The sequence below is a fragment of the Trachemys scripta genome, chromosome 9, assembly GCF_013100865.1.
Source record: "Trachemys scripta elegans isolate TJP31775 chromosome 9, CAS_Tse_1.0, whole genome shotgun sequence".
Taxonomy (NCBI): domain Eukaryota; kingdom Metazoa; phylum Chordata; order Testudines; family Emydidae; genus Trachemys; species Trachemys scripta.
This window is the reverse complement of record NC_048306.1, coordinates 82,518,886-82,542,949: the sequence shown is the minus strand read 5'-3', so window position 1 is coordinate 82,542,949 and position 24,064 is coordinate 82,518,886. Positions and strand designations below refer to the sequence as shown.

General features: G+C 44.1%; 1 protein-coding gene across 4 annotated transcripts in view; it reads left to right on the top strand.

Annotated features, from left to right (window-relative positions):
- Nucleotides 1-17,497: 17,497 nt before the first annotated feature.
- Nucleotides 17,498-24,064, top strand: part of LOC117882848 (NACHT, LRR and PYD domains-containing protein 1b allele 5-like) — a 40,640-nt gene continuing 34,073 nt past the window's right edge. For 2 of the 4 annotated variants that reach the window (XM_034781697.1, XM_034781696.1), the window contains exon 1: nt 17,504-17,790. In XM_034781697.1, the coding sequence (XP_034637588.1) occupies nt 17,753-17,790 (38 nt within the window). In that variant the 5' untranslated portion in view covers nt 17,504-17,752. Of the gene's footprint in view, nt 17,791-24,064 lie in introns of all 4 variants that reach the window. The other 2 variants (XM_034781699.1, XM_034781698.1) reach the window with 2 other exon arrangements.

Sequence of the window (24,064 nt, the reverse complement as noted above, 5' to 3'; positions counted from 1 at the left end):
TTCTACTCAAAGACTGGGCCCTGGGCTACAGTATCCTATGCATCAACAGTTCTTACCCCGTTTGGGCATCGGCAGTTCTTCCTTTCAGGAGTCTGACCAGTCATATACAGGGATCAGACAGCCTTCTTAACATAAACATTTTGTTTATTTTAGCCATCGGAACAAAGCATTTGGGGGGGATGGGGGGTGGAAAGGATTTTTAAGCGGCAGTCTACGTGTATGTCTATCTTCCTAGTAACACCCTTTTCCTTTCCATGTTACTCAGGAGCAGGCAAATCTCTCCTGTAGCCTGGGCACCTTACATAATTAAGGATAATGGAGATCCTGAGGGTGAGGCACAGCTCAGATGGGCAATTAGGTGGGAATCCTCTAGTAGTCGCCTTACTCATATGAATATTTATAGTTGGCGGTGCCTTCACCTGGACAGACACTGTATACACTTGTGTGTGTGTACCTCAGTTGCCTCTAGGAATAAAAAAATTAAATAATGACTCTTACACCAGCAAACACCCAAAATAGAAACCACACAACTCTACTTAATGACAGGTTTCAGAGTAGCAGCCGTGTTAGTCTGTATCCGCAAAAAGAACAGGAGTACTTGTGGCACCTTAGAGACTAACAAATTTATTAGAGCATAAGCTTTCGTGGACTACAGCCCACTTCTTTGGCTCCAGAAGTGGGCTGTAGTCCACGAAAGCTTATGCTCTATTAAATTTGTTAGTCTCTAAGGTGCCACAAGTACTCCTGTTCTTTTTGCGGATACAGACTAACACGGCTGCTACTCTGAAACCTGTCATTAAGTAGAGTTGTGTGGTTTCTATTTTGGGTGTTTGCTGGTGTAAGAGTCATTATTTAATTTTTTTATTCCTAGAGGCAACTGAGGTACACACACACAAGTGTATACAGTGTCTGTCCAGGTGAAGGCACCGCCAACTATAAATATTCATATGAGTAAGGCGACTACTAGAGGATTCCCACCTAATTGCCCATCTGAGCTGTGCCTCACCCTCAGGATCTCCATTATCCTTAATTATGTAAGGTGCCCAGGCTACAGGAGAGATTTGCCTGCTCCTGAGTAACATGGAAAGGAAAAGGGTGTTACTAGGAAGATAGACATACACGTAGACTGCCGCTTAAAAATCCTTTCCACCCCCCATCCCCCCCAAATGCTTTGTTCCGATGGCTAAAATAAACAAAATGTTTATGTTAAGAAGGCTGTCTGATCCCTGTATATGACTGGTCAGACTCCTGAAAGGAAGAACTGCCGATGCCCAAACGGGGTAAGAACTGTTGATGCATAGGATACTGTAGCCCAGGGCCCAGTCTTTGAGTAGAAGATTTGTAAAATTTTGCTCTGTGATAGGTAAAGGCATGAGGACCTGAGATGTGCTCATAGAGGCCAAAAATCGGACAAATTAGGGTTGCCAACCTTCCCGGAATGTCCTGCAGTCTCCAGAAATTAAATATTATCTTTAATTAAAAATTATGTCGTGATGAAACCTCCAGGAATATGTTCAACCAAAACTGGCAACCCGAGGACAAAGAAGCAACTAGTTCTGTAACTATGACACTGCATAAAACAACTAACATTTCTTTAGTTTGGAGTATTAATTTTCCATTTATTCTTGATAGGAGCCTTGTTATCTGTAAACTTTTGAAATGCCCAGCTGAGTGAAATGGTTGCAGATTTTTTTCTTTCACTCTGTTCCAAACATTATGAAAAACTTTTTTCCTTTTACTTTGAATGTCTTTTGCAAATATTAAGAGTTCAGATTCTCACTGGTGTAAATTGGTATAGCTCTATTGTCATCAGTGGAGTTACCATGGTTTATTCTAGTCTGGCTGAAAATTCCTACAGAGTTGCTAACTCCAGTCATAGTTTACATCCTATATATTTTGTGATATATGTTTAAAAACGTATAGCCCAACCAGAGAGCTTGTAGCATCAGGCTCACAAGTAACAATGAGTCAAGCTGCATATATAAGAAATACAGGAATAGAAAATACTACATAGGTGAAGGTGCAAATAGGAAGCTTAACTTCTGCACTTGCTTACTTATTAAGATATTAGAAGTGCAAAGTGAACATTGAGTGGTGTTTTTAAAATTTAGTTTTCAAGTGCCAGATTGTGCCTGTCCTTTGGTGCATTCACAGGGCAGGGAAGGGTGCAAGGAAGTATCCTCTTTGCCCTCATGCACAGCTCAGATATTGGCCAGGCAGAATTGTAGTCTTTTCTCCTTCTTAAGGTCCATCTACATGTCAAGTTTCAGCTTTCAAATCTCAGCCTTTCAAACTATTTCTTGATGTAGTGTTGACCAAAATAAAAAAGAAGTGTGGTTAGAATATTTTAAAACCAGGAAAGCGTATTTATTTCTTACCCTGATGCAGAACCAACTGAAGGGATAGAGCTCACCTTTAAAATGTCATTCTTGAATAGAAACTACCAAGCATGCAATCAGGGTCGGCTCTAGGTTTTTTGCCGCCCCAAGCAAAAAAATTTTTGGCTGCCCCCCGTCCCAGCCCTGGGCTCCTCACCGCACCCCCCTGCTGCCCCAGCCCTGGGATCTCACCCCTTGACCTGCACCCCCCTGCCGCCCCAGCCCTGGGCTCTCACCTTCCCCACCCACATCCCCCTGCCGCCCCAGCCCTGGGCTCTCCCACACACAAACCCTGCTGCCCCAGCTCTGGGCTCCCCCTACCCCCCCACCATTGCCACACACACACACCTCCTGCCGCCCCAGCCCTGGGCTCACCCCCCCCCCCAGCTGCACCATCCTTCCGCCGCAGCCCTGGGTCACTGGTAACTCGCTCCCACGGCAGGTCATTCAACAGGAATTTTAGATGTGCACAGAACACAGACAGGATTGGTTCCCACATGGTTACAGAACTGCAGTAAAGTAGAACAATTTTCAGCGTGTGTGATTAGAGGATATCTAGATGCATATTATAAGACTGTCCTACATAAATGAGGAAAAGTTGAGGTGCCTTTATTATTCTTTTGTTCCACTCTTTCTTTCTATGGGGAATTTGACAATGCAATATCACTGTCTTCCTTTTCAACAAACAAACAAACAAAGAAAAGGCAATGGCTGTTGAAAATAGCAATTCCAGTCCTAATAACCACTGAGAAGCATTTCTTGCTCAATTTTATCCTACTTTATCTAGGTTACAGTGGATCAGTATATTTGATTTGGGAGAAATGAAGTAACAGCTGCCCAAACTGAGCTTGAGCACTCCTGAATTTTGAGGTGTTCAAATCTGGAAGGCAGGTGCTGGGGGGAGGAAGGGGAGCCTGTGGCTCCGCAGGGGAGCACGGCAGCATGTATGCAGCAGCATGTCTGGCGCTGCACGAAGCCAGACACACTGGTCTGAGTGGCACGGTAAGGGGATTGGGGGGTTGGAGAAGGGGTAGGGGGTTCTGGGGTGGAGGCAGTAAAGGAACAGGGAGCAGGGGGGGTTGGATGGGGCGGATGTTCAGGGGGGCAGTCAGGGGCAGGGAGAAGGGGGGGTTAGATGGGTTAGGGGTTTGGGGGGGCAGTTAAGGGACAGGCAGCAGTTGGATAGGTATGGGAGTCCCAGGGGTTTGTCAGGGGACAGGTAGGGGGTGGGGTCCTAGAGGGGAAGTTGCGGGGGGTCTCAGGAAGGGGGAAGTTGGGTACAAGGACCAGTGGGGCTTAGATAGGAGGTGGGGTCCCAGGAGGGGGTGATCAGGGGACAGGGAGCAGGGGGGTTGGGGTTTCTGTGGGGGGCAGTCGGAGGGAGTGGATGGGGGCAGGGTGGGGCTACCTTCCCTCCCCATGGAGTGTCCTATTTTTTGAATGTTAAAATATGGAATCCCTACTCACAGCACAGCTCTCCATTCACAGCAGGCTACAGCATGAGGTCTCAGCTTCCTCACTCCCTCCCTCTCTTTCCTGTTGGTAGTGGCCAAGGGAATGCTGGGAAATGTAGTTCTTTCCCTGCTCCAGGGCTGGCTGTATAGGCAGGGAGCTAACCAACGAACTACAGCTCCCAGGGGCCCCTGTTGGTTCTCAATTGCCATGCTGGATCCCTGCCGCCCATGAAAATGGGCTGCCCCAAGCATGTGCTTGCTTTGCCGGTGCCTAGAGCCTCACCTGCATGCAATACTTCAAACAAATCAGTCATTGAATATGTGATAACGGGCTACAATTGAAAACATTGGGCAGCTTTAGTCCTCAGTCCTTCAGGCTGCTCCATGCAGAGCCCTGGAGAAAAATACATAGAATATTATAATGGCTTTGTAAAAAAACAATGACGTGGCCTCAACTGGAATACCGTGCATGCAATTTTGGACACCCCATCTCAGAAAGGGTATTGCTGAATTAGAGAGGGTTTAGAGAAGGGCGACAAGAATGATCAAAGACATGGAAAACTCTCATATGAAAAAAAATTTAAAAGACAAATTCTTTACCTTGGAAAGGAGAGGGGACATTAGTATCTAAAATAATGAATGGTCTAGAGAAGGGGACTTTCAATATAAGTAAAGGTGGCAAATTCAAAGCTGATAAGAGGAAATACTTTCTCATATAGTGTGTAAATAGACTTTGGAAGTCCTTGTCACAAGAAGTCATTAAAGCCAAGAATTTAGCAAGATTCAAAAAGGGATTGGACATTTATATGAATATTAAGAATATCCAAAATTATCATAATTAACAAAAATTTGGAAGGAATGTTAAGCCTCATGCTTCAGGACTTAAGCCAGTCTCTGTTAGACACAAGTCTAACGGGGGGGGGCATATTATCCCCCCATCTGTCTAATGTGAGATTCTTACATCGTCCTCTGAAACATTTGGAACAAGGCCACCATTAGAAACGGGTTACCAGATTAGATGTACATTGGGTCTGATCCATTATGGCAATTTCTATGTTCCACCAAAATCAGTGGGGCTCTATGTGTATGCGTAGAGGACTGCCTACATGAAGCTTGATGCTGTATTGGGGCTTTAAACTCCATAACTGAATGACTATGTGCCCAGGCCAGTACAACATTTTAATGGGACTACTCACGTGTTTAAAGGTAAGCAGGTAGAATCATAGACGTGAATGACTTTCCCTAGTTTTATTTCTCTAGTTTGTTTATCAGAAGGTCATGAGCAACAATATCAAAAGCTTTACTAAAGTCAAGATATAACACATGTACCGCTTCCCCTGATCCACAAGGCTTGTTACCCTGTCAAAGAATGATTAACTGCTTTGCTGAATCGAGGTCTTTAATAGAAGTAACTGGATATTTTTTGTCTCTAATTGTACAGAGGAAGCATATAACTCAAAGAAATATCAGTTATATTACTTAAAACAGCATGTTTCAGCCTGGAAGAAAGTATTACAAAAACACTACAATATTATTGCAATTGCCCCAAATATTGTGGTAACACTCTTGTGAACTGTAGTGCTTCAGAACATTACTGAACAATAGTTAATAAGGAAGTTGTCTCCTTTACAGCTGCGAATCCCTGAAAACAGGAAATGCTGACAATACCCTTTAGTTCTGCTATAAGATAAACCTTCCATGATTCTTCAAAGGCTGATTTTTTTTTTAAACAAAACCACTGAAAGCCACTACATTATGTAATTCCTTTCCTTCCCTTTCTTTCCTGCTACCTTCTTGCTTTTTAAAAATATTTACTTTCCATAGTATGTTGGTAACATTTATTTTCACTTGCAGAAAATTGACATACAAACGATTATCTGCGTTTATCAATTTGAGCTGGGGGATCCTGAATTCTTCTTGTTTTTAAACTAAACTCATTGGTACAAGTGATTGTAGGTTTTAAATTCTCACAGATTATTTCCCGGAGCCATGGGGCGGGGGCTTGGGGCGGTTGCTGGGGCTTGGGGATGGAGGTGGGGTTGGTGTGGCCACTAGGGCTTGTGGCTTTAGCCCCACGGTGGGTGGTGGTAGTGCTTCCACCAGTTTGAAAATATTTACCAGAGCTCTGCTCTGGATGGCTCTGGCTGTATTTAAATTCTGGTGGTTAGGGTGGTTGGATGCAGGGGATTCCCTTGGTAAGTTAGTAGTCTTTTTCATTTATTGCAAAACCAAGTCCTTGTGTATGACTTTGTTAATGTTTCTTTCTTATTAAAATACAGTTTTATTTTTGATGTGATCCATGCATATTTCCCTCTCCATGGATATTTTATAAACATTAATTGTAGCCCAATCATTTTGTTGGATTTCAGAGGACTTTGGTTTTTTTTCTTGAGAGGAGATGTGGATTTTCTGATATTATAGACTATTTATTTATTCATTTATTAATTGTGCCTGGGTGTTTTACTCAAGCATTAGGGTCCTATAGCTCTAGGTACTGAAGAAACAAGTAACAAGAAGTTAACTCCACTAGAGAGCTCACGGTCCAGGTTTCTGACAAAATACCTTGAATAAGCTGGGGCTGAGAGGACAAGATAACAACAAAAGGAGCATGTTTTGCATAAACTCCTCCCATCTCATTCAACAGGACAGGATTTTGGTGGGTGTGAACTGATCACTTGGCAAAGTGTTAGGAGCAGGTTTACTCACATCCAGCTCATCTATTTATTTGTCTGTGTTCTGGCCAGACTTCTAAACAGTGTATAAACAGTAAGAATAGAGGCTGGCATTGAAAGAAACAGCAAAAGAGTAACCGTCACTGAAGAACCTGTAGGGTGTCATAACTAGACTCTTGGTTGTAGGCAGCTAACTCACTAATGCTGGAGTGTGCCAGCGTTTTCCGGGCCAAATTCAGCCCTGGAACTGTCAGTGAACGAGGGTCAGCAGTCATCACTTATGGATTAATTTAAAGGAGAAGGGATAGTCTTGTGATTCAGGCCAGGGAGTTAGGACACTTGGCTTTTATTCCCAGCTCTGTCGCAGAGTTGCCAAGTGTGACTCTGGGCAAACCTCAGTTTCTCAGCCTGTACAATGGAAATAAATAATATTCACCTGGTAGGAGTGTTGTGAAGATACGTTAATTAGTGAATATGTGTAAAATGTATCAAAAACCTTGGTTTTAAAGTGCTATATGAATCAAAAACCTTGGTTTTAAAGTGCTGTATGACTATGCTAATATTATATCTCTGCTCACGCCCGTGTCCAATTCTTCTTAGAATGTAGGTGTTTTTGCAAATTTCCATCATAGTGAAATGTGTCTGGGGGTGAGAGTGAGACTGGTGAATATGCTGTGGATCTTTCCTGCCTGCTCAGGAGGGATGAGAGGTCACCAGCTGGGAGGACTCAGGACAGTTGGGATGAATGGGTCACACAGACAAGGTCCCTGGGAGGAGTGTACAGTTGGAACCCCCAAACATTAGGCCCCTTAGACTCTTAAGGTGCATCTACATGGCAAGAAAACACCTACAACTGACTTGGGGCTGTGGGGCTATAAAATTGCAGTGTAGACATTTAATCTCAGGCTGAAGCCCAGGCTCTGGTACCCTCCAGCCCAAACCCGATGTCTACATTGCAGTTTTATAGCCTCGCAATCTGGTCCAGCCACAGGTGTTTCATTGCAGTGCAGACATATCCTTAGAAGCTGAAGTACCTGCAGCACTTGCCTGAGCATCTGGCATACTATCAGGACCTATCTGGAGACAAAAACAAATACTATAGTACTGCAGAGGCCCCATGAAAGACTGTGCACCTATATTTGATTGAATTCCTCATTCTGTGGGCAGAATGAAGATGAGAGGTCAAAGGTGCATAAATGCAGTTTATCACGTCTCTGCAATTTATCACATTTCTGGGGTGTGTATGAGAAGTATTTACACACACACACACACACACTCTACAATATATAATACATGCCCACTTATTATAAACAAAGAGCTCTATAAATATAAGCAAGTTATAGTAGATTTGTTTATTAACATTTTATTATTTGTCATAAAACTGTATTGGTTTTCTTAAAGTCATGAAATTAAAATAACTGGTAGATCTCTAAATTGTAACTGTAAAAGGGGAATTGTCATCAAGCAGGTCTGTTTTCAGCAGTGTCCCAGCAGTGATCGGATCTTGGCCTGCACTATTTAACATATTTATCAATGATCTGGAAGAAAACATAAAATCATCACTGATAAAGTTTGCACATGACACAAAAATTGGGGGAGTGGTAAATAGTGAAGAGGACAGGTCACTGATTCAAAGTGATCTTGATTGGTAAACTGAGCGCAAGCAAACAATATGCGTTTTAATACATCTCAATGTAAATGTATACATCTGGGAACATTGAACATAGGCCATACTTACAGGATGGGAGACTTTATCCTGGGAAGCGGTGACTTCCTGAAAAAGCTTTGGGGTTTGTAGTGGATAATCAGCTGAACATTAGGTCCCAGTGTGATACTGTGGCCAAAAGAGCTAATGTGATCCTGGGATGCATAAACAGGAGAATGTTGGTAGGAGTACAGAGATTATTTTATCTCTGTATTTGACACTGGTGTGACCCCTGCTGGAATACTGTGTCCAGTTCTGATGTCCACAATTCAAGAAGGGTTCTGAGAAGAGCTACGAGAATGATATTAAAGGATTAGAAAACATGCCTTATAGTGATAGACTGAAGGATCTCAATCTATTGAGCTTAACAAAGCAAAGATTAAGGGGTGACTTGATTACAGTGTATAAGTACAGACATGGGGAACAAATATTTAATAATGGGCTCTTCAGTCTAGCAGAGACTATAACACAAACTAATGACTGGAATCTGAAACTAGACAAATTCAGCTTGGAAATAAGGCAGACATTTTTAATGGTGAGAGTAGATAAGCACTGGAATCGTGGTGGATTCTCCATCACTTACAATTTTAAAATCTAGATTGGATGTTTTTCTAAAAGATCTGCTGGAGGAATTATTTTGGGAAAGTGCTATGGAATGTGCTATACTGGAGGTCGGACTAGGTGATCACAGTAGTCCCTTCCGGTCTTAGAATCTATGAATGCATTTATAGCACCTTGGCAAGGTTTTATTTGAATGCATTACCAGAGCTTTGCTGGCTAAAGAATAGAGATAATTGATCTTGTCAGCTATAACATCCTCATTTATACTATTCAGTTCTTTCCTCTGCTGCTTACTTATTGAGCTCAGTCCAATAAATCACAAAGAACTTGTGAAACTCCACTCCTGTCTCTTTGTTTAAGCTATTTGTAAATGTTTTTCCCTATCTGAAACATCTGTTAATGTGGCAACACTGTTTTTCCCAATGAGGTGAATTAATATTTCCTTTCATTATTATTAATTCTGACTTTTTTACATTAATTAGTAAACTAATATGAAAATAGCGTTTAAGGGATAAATGCTGATACTCTTGCTCATGTTGTGTAGCATCTTGCTTTGCAAGTAATCCCACTGACTTCAATGGTACCATCTCAGGAGTAAGTTGTGACAGTTTGGAAAGTCTCTCTGTACAGCTTATGAATTCTGGTTGATGTGATGAAGTTGTTATATAATTGCTATATCAGTGAATGCCTTCATATGAATGAGGAACCCACCAGATACTGACATGGGCTGAAGCACGTACCTACCAGATGAGGAACAGTGGAGAATCATTAACCTTAATGACTGTACGGCAAATGCTGATTGAGACATTGGAGGTTTGGTGGAGTTGGGAGAAACTACTTCTCCTACGTGTATGCAGGGAGTGGTCAGTGGAGGATGAAAAAAGAAAGCCTGTGTTTGTAGGGGAACATATAAACTCAAGAGACTCACTGAGACAGGAATAAGCAGCTTTGGGCAGGAGAGGGGAAGAGATTGGCAGGCTTTTGCAGGCTTTCCTGTTTAACTGCAAACCAGACAAGGTCAGAGAAAGCTAGCTGACCTAGAGCTCCATGTTTCTGAAGGGAAGTCATAAACTGGAGGGGCAGATCCTGGACAGCTCTGCCCAACCTCAGAGAACTTTTCAGAGTGGTGAGGAATCAGAGGCAGAGAAATGTGTACAAGTGTGTTTATTTTGTCTAGATCTGATTATCTCTTATGCTGTTAACGGAAGAGCAATGGTATTTTAAAATCAGGTGCCAAATCTGTGTGTGTGTTGGCTTACATTATCATGTACCTCTGAAGAGGTAAACTGTAAACCCAGAATGCCCGTGCAGCTGGAGTTCTGGGAGAGGGGGTGTTTAAGCCAAGAGGGATTCTGAGGGATCACCACGGGTCCCAGGGAGTAGGCAGTGGGACTGCAGAGTCTCAACTCCCAAGAGGAGGTGCTAGACAGAGGATCTTCACCACAATAGTGTTCCTAGAGACTCCAAGGCACCAGCAGTGCCTGGATCTGGTCAGACTATGGAAGCTTAAGGGGGCCCAGTGTGGTGGGTTTCCTCATAGCATTCTGGTGAGTGTTCAACAGGCAGAGATCAACTAGATCTGTGACACTATGTATTTCCTTCTCTTTAGCTTCTCTTTCCTTCAGTCTTGTCTGTCTTCCCTCCTGTTTCCACTTTTCAACCTTGGTTTTGTTAAATGTCTGCTTTCCCTTTCCCCTCTCTCCACCATCCTTGTTCCCTTTCTTCGCTTACATTCTTTCATTCTTTCTCATCTTTGTCTCTCTCTCTCACTATTTTATTTATTTCACCACGTTCCTGTCTCTTGCTTCCATTTCTCTAAATCCCTCTGCTCTCTCCACCAATTATTCACTCACTACTCCCTTCCCTACCCCACACTAACTATCACTAGCTGAATTAATCCTACACTCTTATGGCTCATTCCTGTCCTCCATACCACATGCTCCTGCATCAGGGCCGGATTATGACATTCTGAGGCCTTAAGCTATGTCAAGTGTAAGAGGCCCAAGCCATAAAATTTTTTTTATTATTTTCACAGAAAGGACATTGAGTATATAAACATGAACGCTTTATATTGGCATATATACAAAGACGAAGTTGTAAAAATAGAATAATAATCTAACTAAAACATGTCTTGCAATATGCCTGTTTGCATTATAAAATAGTTTCAAATTAACATATTTTCATCTATGATTTCTTAATTAGTAGATATGAAAACTTTATATCTACAGCAACACAAAAGCAGTTACAGTTACACAGACCAGTTTACTTAATGGAAGCAGTACAACCTGCAGTATTGTTACGCTATACAAAGCATACGGGATCTTTTATAGAGAAGAAGGCAAAAAACACTGCATGTATTGAGAATACAGCAGTTACCATATGCTTTTTAGTCATACACATACATACACAGAGTCCTGCCAGTTGATGTTTATAGTTACCAGTCCAGACTGGATCAATCTAGTGGCCAGCCAGATTGGTCGCAGAGGGGAGCTGGGCTCTGTCGGTCACGATCCGATGCTCCTGGAGTGTGGCAAGACGAACCCAAACCCCATGCAAAGCATCCTGTTCTTATAGTCTTTTTTCTCTGTTGAAGTCTATGGATTTTGCTGGGTCAGTTTCTGACCAGTTACTTTTTAATTGGTGTAAACATTCCAGTACACCTCTGAGATGGTCATCCTGTCCTGGTTTAGATTTAATCAATTGTCCTTAGGTGTGCCAGCCTTCACCTCAGGGTCATCAATCTGCCCTTCCTTCATTATGGATGCGCATTGATGGTGTCAGTTAAGTCTCTTCACTCCTTCCTTGACCATTTGGCTATAACAATGGCCTTCACACCTTATCTTTTCCTGATGCATACATTCCTCATTCACACAAACAGTCTTTTACAGTTAAAGGTATACAGCAGTTTTTATGTTGAGCAAGAAAAGGCATTGTAAATTAGGCCTTCCTAAATCTTATAATCAAAACAATTTACATTGGGGCCCAGGCCTTCAACGTTTCTCTAATCTCCTTAACATAGATACAATACAAGATCCTGTCTCTTACTTTCTAAACCGTAAAACAAAGAAATGTATATTTAACTAGAGTGCCTAATTTCTAATACATATAGGAAACCATAGTAGACATTATAACTTATCCTAAAACAAAAGGGTGACCATAATCAGTCATAAAGATTGTTCTGGTCTGTCATTCCTTTCTGCTATTCAAAAAGGGTGGCTGGCAGGTTGAAATCAAATCATACATTAATTCTCAGAGTACAGTTATAAAATCCTGCTTCTACAGTATCTGTTTGCATATCACATTAATTTTAACACTGAAATTTAAAACATTTTCTTTCATGACTTTTGGAGAGCAAAGTCATTGATGATGCCCTCAAATGATAAGCTGCAGTTTGTCACTTTCGATGCACAGATTGCTTAGGGCAAATAGAAAATGCTGGAAAAAATGCTATGCAAACATCTCTCTTTGCATTCGTTTCTCTATCCTCTGATTCCCTCTCCCACCCCAGACTACTAATTAATCTGAGTTATAGGCTTTAATAATCTATAAATCACATATGCACATAGTTAGAAATAACTTACTCACCAAGTACTCAGAATATTTTGATATATATGTATATCTTCCTTCACTTCTCTCAAAACCCTATATTTATACTTTTGTCAGCACTCTCTGATATTTACTGTGAAGGTTCCCGAAACTGATGGAGGGAAGCCAACACAAATTTATCTTCCTCAAGATCACTCGACCCAAGTCCATAAGATGATGACCTGCAAACTCAATCATGTGAAGCATGGATAGTGCATGAAGCAAAAAGTGGCATGCACACTAAAATACACAATTGTACGTATGTACAGATCAAAAGAAGAAAACACACTAATACTTAAGAAAATGAAGAAAAACAGGAGCGAAGGCACTATACGACTGAGTGTGCTGGACTGTAAACAAAAGATGGCGGCCTTCTGGCTATTACCAGCGAAGGGGGACGCTATACATGACGTCACTCCTAGGATGAGTCCCAATATGAGTATGAGCTTGGCAGGATTGCTTCATGACACTGCCATCTCCATCCTCACATTTTCCCCTATTTTATGGGCAGTGAGATTTATTTATTTATTTAAATAAGTTATGAAGGCACGGTTAGAATTTTACCAGTAGCAGCTGTCCAACAAAACATTGCCTTAGGAGACTGATAGCAGACTTGCTTGTAGAAATACTAATTTTACAAGTGCAATTATCTGTTTTTTTTCTCAACCCTGGCCTCCCACCTGTCAATAATAAACAATTAGTGAAGGGTAAGGATAGAGTAAGGGTATTTTTGTAGCCAGATGTGTATATTTTTGTCATATTTGAATGAAAATGTCTATATTTAGAGAGAATCTTCTTTTTCCCATTCTCCTTTATCAACCAATTTTGATAACATTTGAAATGGAGTCAATTTTTTCTTTTTTGGAGGCCTCCATATTGCAAGGCCCTAAACTGTATTTTAGTTAGTCCATGCCTTAATCCGGCCCTGTCCTGCATTCTCTCCCTCAGGCCAGAATTCAGCTAATAATTTAACAAGGTAGGGCTTCTTCACCGATAACCCACTGTTATGTCCATAGTCTCTTTTATGCAGTTTATTGTCCAGACTTAGGTCAAATCAATTAGCAGGGGTGGCTATATGTATTTTGCCGCCCTAAGCACGGCAGTCAGGCGGCTTTTGGCGGCGCGCCTGTGGGAGGTCCAGCTGGTAATGCGGATTTGGCGGCATGCCTGCGGGAGGTCCGCCAGTCCCGCGGCTTCGGCGTACCTGCTGCCAAATTGCCGCAGGACCAGCGGACCTCCCGCAGGCATGCCGCCAAAGGCTCCCTGACTGCCGCCCCCACAGCGACCGGCAGGCCACCCCCCACGGCTTGCCGCCCCAGGCACGCGCTTGGTGCGCTGGTACCTGGAGCCACCCGTCAACTAGGGTGACCAGGCAGCAAATGTGAAAAATCGGGACGGGGTGAGGGGTAATAGGAGCCCATATAAGAAAAAAACTATAAAATCGGAACATCTCGCCACCCTAAAATCAACACACAGTTCCTCAACCCTCCTGGGCTACAGCTCCCAGGATTTATTCCTCCTTTAGTTCTCAGGTTCCTGCTGCCTCCTGTCTCAGGATACTATTACAGTCCTAGTGCTTTGGGGGGTCTCTATTTCCAGGCAGCAAGAGCCTCATGTCCATTTTCTCTGCACTTTTTCTGACTGGCTCTGAGGCCTCCTCCTCAGTAGCGGGGTGGGTAGGTAGGTCTCTCTTTAAGTCCAGGTGCCCTCTTTTAAAGCTCCAGTGTGGTCAGCTGTCCAGTCAGAGGATCTTGGTTTTGCTCCCTTTTAAAGGGCCAGTGTCACCCTAAAGAGATGAGTTTGAATACTTTATTATTAATTATGCCAATCTGTTTAACAGCAGTTCTGCCTCTTGGCATGCAAGCCTGTGCTTTATTGCCATGGGGAAAAAGGGAAATAGGATCTCAGTATCAGTATATGTAATTCAAATATTAACTTGTAGTAATCTCTGTGTACCAAGCTGTACAAATACCATACCTGGGGAAAAAAGGAACAAATTACCCTGACAACATGAGAATTAGACTATTCAGCAGCAGAGAATGACATCCAATAATATAGGTTGATACGGACAAAAATTAGACTTCTGCTGGAGTGTAGCCATCTCTCCAATGAAAGTCGATATTACATTTCCCTGAGGAGTGGGAGAACACCAAGCCTTTCATTTATGTTCTCCATCATCATACAGGGTTAAACTCAGAACTCAAGGAACTGTATACATGTAACTCAAGTATAAAGTACACTTGCCCGTGCATGCATTACTCCCCTGGAGCAACATGTTTCTCATACAAGCAAAAAAAAAAATCAGTACAGTATGTTTTAATTCAGATAAAATTGTATTACAAATCATAATGTCTCTTTGTAATAAGATTCATATCTATTTTGTTTAAGCCTAGTATTCAGAAGAATTATAGGGGGCACAGGGAGTGATGCTGATAATCAAGTTTGCTCAACACTTTCTCTTTTAAGACCCTGTTTTCAGTTGTTTTGCCAAACTTTAACCATTTGGGATGACGATTACAGCCTTCTACTCCTATCAGATACAGTACTCTGTTAGCTCAAGTGGTTGAGGACCATGCTGTGAATCTTAAGAGCCTAACACTATTGATGATCCAGGGTGGGGGTGTCAATATAATTTGAAATTGTTATAAACTGCTGTTCCCCCAGAGCAATACAGTAAGGTTTGAGAAAGACCAGGTCATTTTAACAATTTATTGAAAACTACAATAGGACCTAAATAGATGATCCCCGGCTACAATTACAGCAAGTAAGTAAAATCTCACCCTGTTAGGTGAGGCGTACCGGCTGCGGTCGGATGAATCTGTTTTTCTGGCTAGAGTCTGTCACGACTGCACCGCCACCATAGAAGCCACCAACCTTCATATCATTTTTCAATTCTATTTTTAGACATGACATCATAACTGCCAGTTCTATTTTTAGCCAGTGACTGTTATTTACCTCATAGTTGTATGATCTGCTAATCGTTGTTTACTTTCCCTGCCGCTTTGGTTTTCCTGCCAATTCTATGTTTTTTAATGCAATGTGACCTGTAGCTTCCATCTAATGTTGGAGTGACTCTTGTTTATTCAAAATGGAGGCTAGGGATACAAGATGGAGTCACTCACAATCTCCCATATCATCATGATAACATTATTATTTTTTAAGTTTAAAAAAACCCCAGAAAATTACATTTAAAATTTTCTCTTAAAAGAACATTAAGGTTGAAAAATCAAACACTTTAAACTTAGGAAAACCAGAATTAAGGCTGCCCCATGCACCAGTAGGGGTGTTGTGGAAAAAATAGCCTGGGATCATGTAATTAAAGACTGTATCATACTACAGACACATGATGGGGGTGAACTATGCCTGGGGCAATCTTAATTCTGGCATTTCCTATCTTTTGAGTGATTGACTTTGCAACCTTAATTTTCTTTTAATGCAGGGGTTTTTGTTTGTTTATTTGATTTTTTGGGGGGGAGGGAGGATCTTTCTTATAATACACACAGATGCAGAAGCTGCATAAGTTACCAACATGTGTGGTGGTCTCTGTTTTTACGCTTCCCTTTTGGCAGAAGGTTTTCTGCTTCTACATATAATAAATTATTACTAGGGACCTGAAGTCAATGGGAATTTTTACCTCCTTTTGGTCCTATCAATCATGTAATCTTGGAACACCCAACATTTCTATTGATGTAACTGAGAGCAGAATTTTGGCTCTCTGCATGCAAGAGATAGAGGGATACTTTAAGGCAGAAGTTAGTTACATCAATGTAAATCCAGAGGTGCTTGATTGGTTTCAGTATGGCTTACTAGCATAGTTTTAATTTCAAAAAAAGATTTCTGTATCGGGGTGGGGGGAGGGCGGGAGGAAAGCAATTCCTGTGGAACTGCTTTTCGGGTGCCTTCTTCATAACTTTTGAATGAATGGGGTTGAAAATACTGAGAATGACATGGCCTTTTAAAGAAAGATAAGTTAGGTCATGTGTTGAGCTGTCAAATCTTTATGGTAGCCCTATGAAAACAAAGCAAATATGAAAACAGTATGTAGTTTATTGAACATATACTAGTGTTTTCAAAATAGTTCATAGTAGTGCTCCATACACTTCCACCTCTCTCTGCCCACTTGTGTGGAATGGGAGAATAATAGGTGGACAATACCAGCTTCCCCTACATGCCTGGACTCAAGCTTGGAGAATGCTGCTCAGAATCTTAAGGGGAAGTTTTACCCTTCTGCATGGGCATGTAGGCCAGGCTACGATCTAGCCCTTAGTAAAGTCAATGGGAGCCACATGCCCCACCCTACCCCCAGGACCCACTGCCAGACATGCACATGCTGGCCACTTCTGGGAGCGGTGTGGGGCCAGGGCAGGCAGGGAGCCTGCCCTAGCCCCGCTGTACACCGCTGCCACCCCGGAGCCACTCGAGGTAAGTGGTGCCAGGCCGGATCTCCGAATCTCTCCTGCACCCCAACCCTTTACCCTGAGCTTCCTAACCCTCTGCCTTGAGACCCCTGCTGCACCCCAACCCCGTTCTGAGCCCCCTGCCACACCCAGTGCCCCTCCTGCACCCCAACCCCCTGCCCTGAGCCCCTTGCTGTACCCCCTCCTACAACCCAACTCCTTGCCCTGAGCCCCTTCCTGCACCCCACACTCCCTCCCACACCCCAATCCCCTACCCGAGCCCTACATTCATGGCCCTGCAAACAATTTCCCCACCCAGATGCGGTCCTTGGGCCCAAAAGTTTGCCCACCCTGTACTACAGTAATGGGGCCATATAAGTACCCATAATACAACACCCCCTAATTCTTATATAAGGCTTTTCATCAGTAGATGTCAATGTGCTTTATACAAAGGAGGCTGGGCTCATTATGCCCTGTCCACAGATAGGAAAACTGAAGCAAAGAGACGACTTGCCCAAGGTCTCCGAGCAGGCAGTGTCAGGACCAGAACCCAGATTTCCTGAGTCCTAGCCCTGGAGGTGCTCGCCAGCCATGCCGGGAGTGCTCCCTGCCATGCAAAGCACAGGGGTGATGGAGCTCCAGTAGCTGTGACACTCGGCTCCATCCTGCCAGGTCTCTGCATTGCTGGTGCTGCCATCTCCTTTCCGGGGATTCCCCCGTCTCTGGCCCTGGCCAGTCTCCGACTGCAGCAGTTCTTCCTTCTCCCGCGGCGCTGCGGACGGGAGACACCTGGTCCCTGCCGCGGGAGCAGCAGCCCGGCGTGGGATGCGCGTTCCCCGGTTACGGGACCCGACCGCTTCCCCACCGGAGGCTTCCGTTGTTTTTTTCCCATCCCCCCTCCCCTCCCGCGCTGAGGCGTGCAGCCGCGCGGTGCCTGCAGCTGCAGCCGCGCCAGCCTGCGCGAGCCGTTCGCGCCCGCTGCTCCCCGGGCCCGGGCACGATGACCAGCGGCCAGGAGTGTCAGGATGTGCAGGGCAGGTGAGCAGGCGGGGCCCGGGGCTGGGCGCGCGGTGCGGCGGGGTCCAGGGCGCGCGGTGCGGCGGGGTCCTGGGGCTAGGCGTGCGGCGGGGTCCTGGGGCTGGGCGTGCGGCGGGGGCCGGTCGCGGGCTGCACCTGGCTGCCGGGGGATGGACAGCCCTGCTGCTCCCGGCTGCGGGAACCTGGGGCGGCTGCCTGGGTACCAGGGACAAAGCGCCGCGCTCTCCGGCCTGCTCGGCCTCTACTGCAGGGGGAGGCGGCTGAGTCGGGCCGGTGCGCGGGAAGCCCTGGCGGACGCCGGGATGGGATGCGGCAAGGGGCGGCCGCCGCACAGGGACAACAAAGGGCGCCATTGCCGGGCACGGGCAGGGGAGGCGGCGCCCGCCGGGCACAGGTGCTGTGCGCACGCTGAGCTCCCAAGGGGAGTGTGCCCAGGCGGGCCGTGACCAGCCCCCTCCTCCGCTGAAACCCCGAGAAGCTGGCGGAATGGGAAGTGGAGGCCTCTCGAGACAGACAGATGCAGCGATGCCTCCACCCCTCCCAGGTACCAGCCTGCAAGGGAGAGATGGACGAGCCCTGCTCGAGGCTACCGCGTGTGGAAGGAAGGGCTGGTGGCAGGTACTGCGCAGGGGCCCGGCTGCCTGCCCAGAGGGGAACTGCTTCCCCCTCCGCCCAAGATTTCCCGTGTGATCTTGGGCAGGTCATTTAATATACCCTTTGCCTCAGTTTCCCATGTACAAGGGACTAATAGCACTTCCCTACCGGGGGAGACAAATACACTCATTACTTCAAGACAGATGCTCAGATCCTAAAGCGACGGGCACCATATAATAACACGGGGAAGGGGAACAGGCGCTTCTCCATCACTTTGTCAGTTATTTTTTTCAGAAATTCAGATCTTTATCTTCTGAGATGAGGTGCACAAAGTGCAGAACCAGATGAAGTTTCTGATCTAAATATTTATTTTTCATTTACTGATTTAAAGAAAACATTCACAGAAAAATTCTTGAAAAAACATTAAAATGAGTGTGCATGCAGGTGGCTTGTGATCCAGATTTTTAACAAGCCCCCGAAATATGAACGTTTTATACATTTCCAAAGAAAGTTAAAAATTTTCCCTCCAAAACAATTTCAGCCATTGTAGGTTGTTCAGTAATATATAGAATTCTCAAATTTATTTATTATTCAGCATATAAAATGCATTTATCTGATAGTTTCTAAGTCCACATACAAAAGCTAAAACAATAAACAGCTCATAGCAATGTCAAACTAAATATCCTCCCTCCCCCAGACTCTTTTTCTGTCCAGGCATAGTAAGCATGAATACATGGATCAGCCTTGCAAATATTGTGATATGGGGTTTCTTTCTGTGCTTTTCTATACCAACTTTTTTCTTATATTAATAAAAATGTTTCTCAAGGAAAAAAGGGAGTTTAGTGCTGTCGAGTTTGTTTTGTAAAACGTAAGAACAAGTGTTTGCATTGGGTAGTATTAACTTCAAAAATTTATATGCATAAACATTTAGCTTTGCCTGCAAAGCCTTAACCACTGTTTATTTGCAAAACTGTTTCAGTTTCTGTTCCAGTAGCAGCCGGAGGATCAGAATAATAATCCTCTGGTTCATTTTTTTCTTTGTTTAATTTTTCCTGTCTCTTTTTTCACTGGGGCATATAACTGTTCAACTGAAAGGGGGTGTGGGGGGGAAATAAAAAGCAAAGAATGGAAACTTTCCAGTGAAGATTATATCTTATTTAGTAAAACCAACGCTCAGAGTCCCAAATGTATGTCACTAGTTGATGGGTAGCAGAATGTGAAAACCCCATTGACCACCTTGAAAGTCCTAGGAATAAACACTTTTATCTTGTATTAAAGAATCAAGGTAAGTATAGGAGCTGCTGGGGGACTACTAATGATTGTAGCTAAATGCCCAGTATTTATTGCCCAGGTTATTTGTACCCATTGCATCAGATAAGCAGAAGTAGCAGCAAGTAGTCCTGATCCGCTGAATTCCAAACATAGGCCTGGATGAGAGAGGAGAGGCTGGAAGGGAATGAAAGTAGTGGGTCCTGTGACATCTTGAGATGAAAAAGCCCACCACTGCCTATAGCCTCTCTCCGGGCTCCCAGGATATATCTAACAGCAGCTTTTCTGCTAATAAAAGCTCAAGCAGAAAGTGTCAGCGATCCATGTTCTGGCACTTTTCTGCTTAGTGTGAAGATAAAACTAAAGTCAATTATACAACCTCATTTACCTGTTTATTATTCCACCACAGAAATACAATTTGAAAGCTGGTCATTACATAAAAATGTTTACTTGTACTTACAATGTTTTTACTGAATTACGGTTGCTTTGAGAAAAGACTGCAGGCCAATTGAAATGTTATGGGCATTGACACATTTTCAATAAAATACTCATGTATCAAATTTTACATTGATACTGCCCTTTATTTTTCTGAGTTATCTACTTACATGTTGTGATGGAAAGTTTAAACTGCATTACAACGTTTAGTGATGTGGTGTAAAGAGTGCTGAAGACAATCTACATTCTTTTTTTACAGTAAAGTTATTGTTGCTAATGTCCATTTTGCCTCTGCGTGACTACCCTGACACGGTGTCAGAAGACAAACAATAGACAGTGCAGAATTTTGTCAAACTGCCAAAGTTCCATTCACCAGAGAGCTTCAGCTTCAACAGACCATTAGACTGGCCTGATTGGAAGGAGTAATTTGCATGTTTCCACATCAGAGAAGAGTGGGGAGGTGCAGTGTAGTTTTGTAGTCTATGGCCATGGGCAGGAGAGCTGAACATATCTTTAAATCCTTTGCCTTTGGAGAGGAGACCCACAAGAACAATTATGCTGTGCTGCTGGCTAAGTTTATGAGCTTTTTATATCTCACCGTAATGTGGTTTATGAGTGAGCATGTTTCTACCAGCATGTCCAAAAATGTGAGGAGTCTGGATTCTTTTATGAGAGGCTTGTATGGCATGGCAGAAAACTGTGACTTTGAAGACAAAAAGGGAAGAGCACATTAGAATCAGTAGCGATTGGCATTTTAGATAAGGGACTTCCAGAGAAACTGAAAGTGAAGAGAGACATCTGGAAATGATTAAAATTCAAAATAGAGACCAGTGTCCACCAGAAAGTAACCTAGAGGAAGTGACTTACAAACAGAATCACTATAGGAGATTAATACAGTTGCAAAAAGCAATTGTAATAAGTTCTCAAAGAAATGTGGGGTAAGCCCCAGGCAAAATCTAACTTTTCAGACTAGATGCACAAGATGTGGAAAAGATCACAGTCCAAGAGGTGAGTGCTCTGCTAAAGCAGCCAAATGCTGTAAATTCACAAAAATTGGACATTTTGCCACTGTCTGCCACATAAAGGCAGTATGGGAAGTGACTGCTCAGGGTACAACTACACAGCGAGCTTCAGTGAATCTCAGAGCCCAGGTTGACAGACTTGGGTTTGCAGGGCCTATGCTATGGGACTAAAAATAGCTGGGTAGATCAGGGGTTCTTAAACTTCATTGCATCGCGACCCCCTTCTGACAACAAAGTTACTACATGACCCGGGGGAGGGGGGGCGAAGAGGAGGGAGGAGCAGAGCCCAAACCCTTCAGCCCTGGGTGGGGGTAGAGCTCTGGCTTCAGCCCCGGGTCCCAGCAACTCTAATGCAGGCCCTGGCGACCCCATTAAAATTGGGTCACGATCCACTTTGGGGTCCTGAGCCAAGGTTTGAGAACTGCCCGTGTAGATGTTTGGGCTTGGGTTGAAGCTTAGAAGGAGGCTGGGCTTCGGAGCCCAAGCTTTAGCCTGAGCCAGAACTTCTGCACAGCTGTTTTTACTGCTGTAGTACGAGTCTGTCAACCCAGGCTTTGAGACTCACTGTACTGTGTAGACATACCTTGTGAATCAAGAGCCATTTTGTCTTGGATGAATCACGTGTAATGACACAGAGCCTTCCTGGAGGGTGAAACTGAATATTCGTGGGAAGATTCTTCATTTTCAAAAAGATTCGGATGCAGATGTAACAGTTATATCAGAAGGGACTTACAGTTATGGAGCTGAAACGAGCAGATGCTGGCCTAAATAGCCTCAGCGGTATTTGAACTGCATTAGACAATTTTCCTCAGAAACAATAGACAAAGACAAAAGCTTTAATTTTAATGTGTATGTGATTGGAGGATTGGAGGCTGACAATCTCCATTGTCTTAGTATGGTTGCCATGATGGGTCTAGTGAGAAAGGTGGAAGAAATTGGTGGAATATTTGGTGATATTGAACTTTTAAAAAGGAGATCCAGTAGAAATAATCTTGAGACAGTGCTGAACCATATACCATACTTGTGCCCTGCAGAATTTCTATCCCATTACTTCATAAAGTAGAAACTGGTTAAAGAGAATGGAAAAGAATGATATAATTGAGAAAATATCTGAGCCCACTGCATTGGTACACACTGATGGTACTATTAGGAATTAAAATAGGAATATACAAATCTGTGTGGATCATAAAAGACTTAATGAAGCAGTAGTGATAGAAAAAATATATCCTCCCAATACTAGAAGAATTCCTCCCTAAAGTGGCAGAAGCTACTGTATTCTCCAAGCTAGATGCCTCAAGTGGTTTCTGGCAAATTCCTTTAGCCAAAGAGAGTGCAAAACTGACTACATTCATGTAAGTGTGGGACTCACCCCTGCGGTGCCTCCTGCTGGTCGCTTCTGGGAATTAGCTCGTCCAGCCTCTGGAGCAACCTCTGCAGCACCTTCTGCAGGCCAGTGTCCCCTGCCGTTTGACCCCCGTGTCCCTCCCAGACCCAGTGCCCCATTATCTGGGGTGCTGCCCCCTGACAGTAACCCCTTTCTCTCAGGGTCTCCCCTCCCTGGGAAACCCCCACCCCCGAATCCCACCTTGCCTCAGCTGGTGACTACTGCCAGTCAGCAATGAGCCCCTGCTCCCTGGAGCAGACTGCAGTATAAGAGCCAGTCACCACAGGCAAGAGGGTAGGACCTGCTGTCTTCCTCTACCACCCAGTACCTCAGGGGTGGGCCTAGGACCAGGCCCTGCAGCCTGGGGAGTCACCAGCCTGGAGCTCCCCTGCTTCTCTGGCCTTTCCCCAGCCCTGCTTCACTCCCAGTACCTTTGCTACCAACAGCCAGGCCCTGCTCCCTCCAAGACCAAAAAGAGCTACTCTAGCGCCACACTAGCAGCCTTTTATAAGGACCTGCTGTGCTCTGTTTGGGGCATGGCCTCAGCTGTGCCTGCTTTCCTAAGCAGCCTGGGCTTTTCCTTACAGCCCCAGGCCTCTCCCAGGGCTGGCCTTAACCCTGTCAGGGCCGGAGCGGGTAACCACCCCGCTACAATTCATTATGCTGTTTGGGAGATTTTGCTTTCAAATATTACCTTTTGGGATTACCAGCGCTCCTGAAATTTTCCAAAGAAAGATGGCAGAGCTGCTTAAGAACATAATGAGGTTGTTGTACAGGGATGAAATTTTAAAAGTGTACAGGTCATCATTGGGAGAACGTAAAACCCTCAAAGTTCTGAGCTTAATCAGTGAGTCTGTACTCAAGCTAAATAAAGAGAAGTGTGTTTTCTGCCTATACCAAATTGAATTTTTGGGACAGAAAGTGACCAAAGATGGAATTAGTCCTTCCCTTGAGAAAGTAAAAGCAGCTAGAGAATTGAATGTACCAGAACTGAGATACATACTGGGCATGGTAAATTATCTTGGCTGATACATGCAAGATCTTTCTACAGTGAGAGAACCTCTGATAAACTATTATGGTCCAATATATCCTGGCTGTGGGTACAAAATCAGAAGACTTCCTTCAAAAAGGAAAAAGAAGTGTTCTCAACTGCTCTACTTTTAATGTTCTACGATGTAAACAAACTCTCAGTGGTCTGTGCTGGTGCCAGTAGCTGGCCTTGGTGGTGCATTCTGCTCTCGTACACTTACAAAGCAGAAAAAGAATATGCACAGTTTGAAAAGGAGTGCCTGGCAAGTGTATGGGCATATAAGAACTTCTACAGATATCTGTGTAGATATCTGTGTAGAGTTCCTTTAAACTGATAACTGACTGGAAACTTCTATCCTTATCATAGGGTTACCATATTTTGAGCCACCAAAGGGAGGACACTCCACGGGGCCCTGGCCCCACCCCGCCCACACCCCCGCCCCAACTCCGCCCCTTCCCCAAAGTCCCCGCCCCAACTCAGCCCCCTCCCCTGCTTCCCGCGAACATTTGATTCACGGGAAGCCTGAAGCAGGTAAGGGGG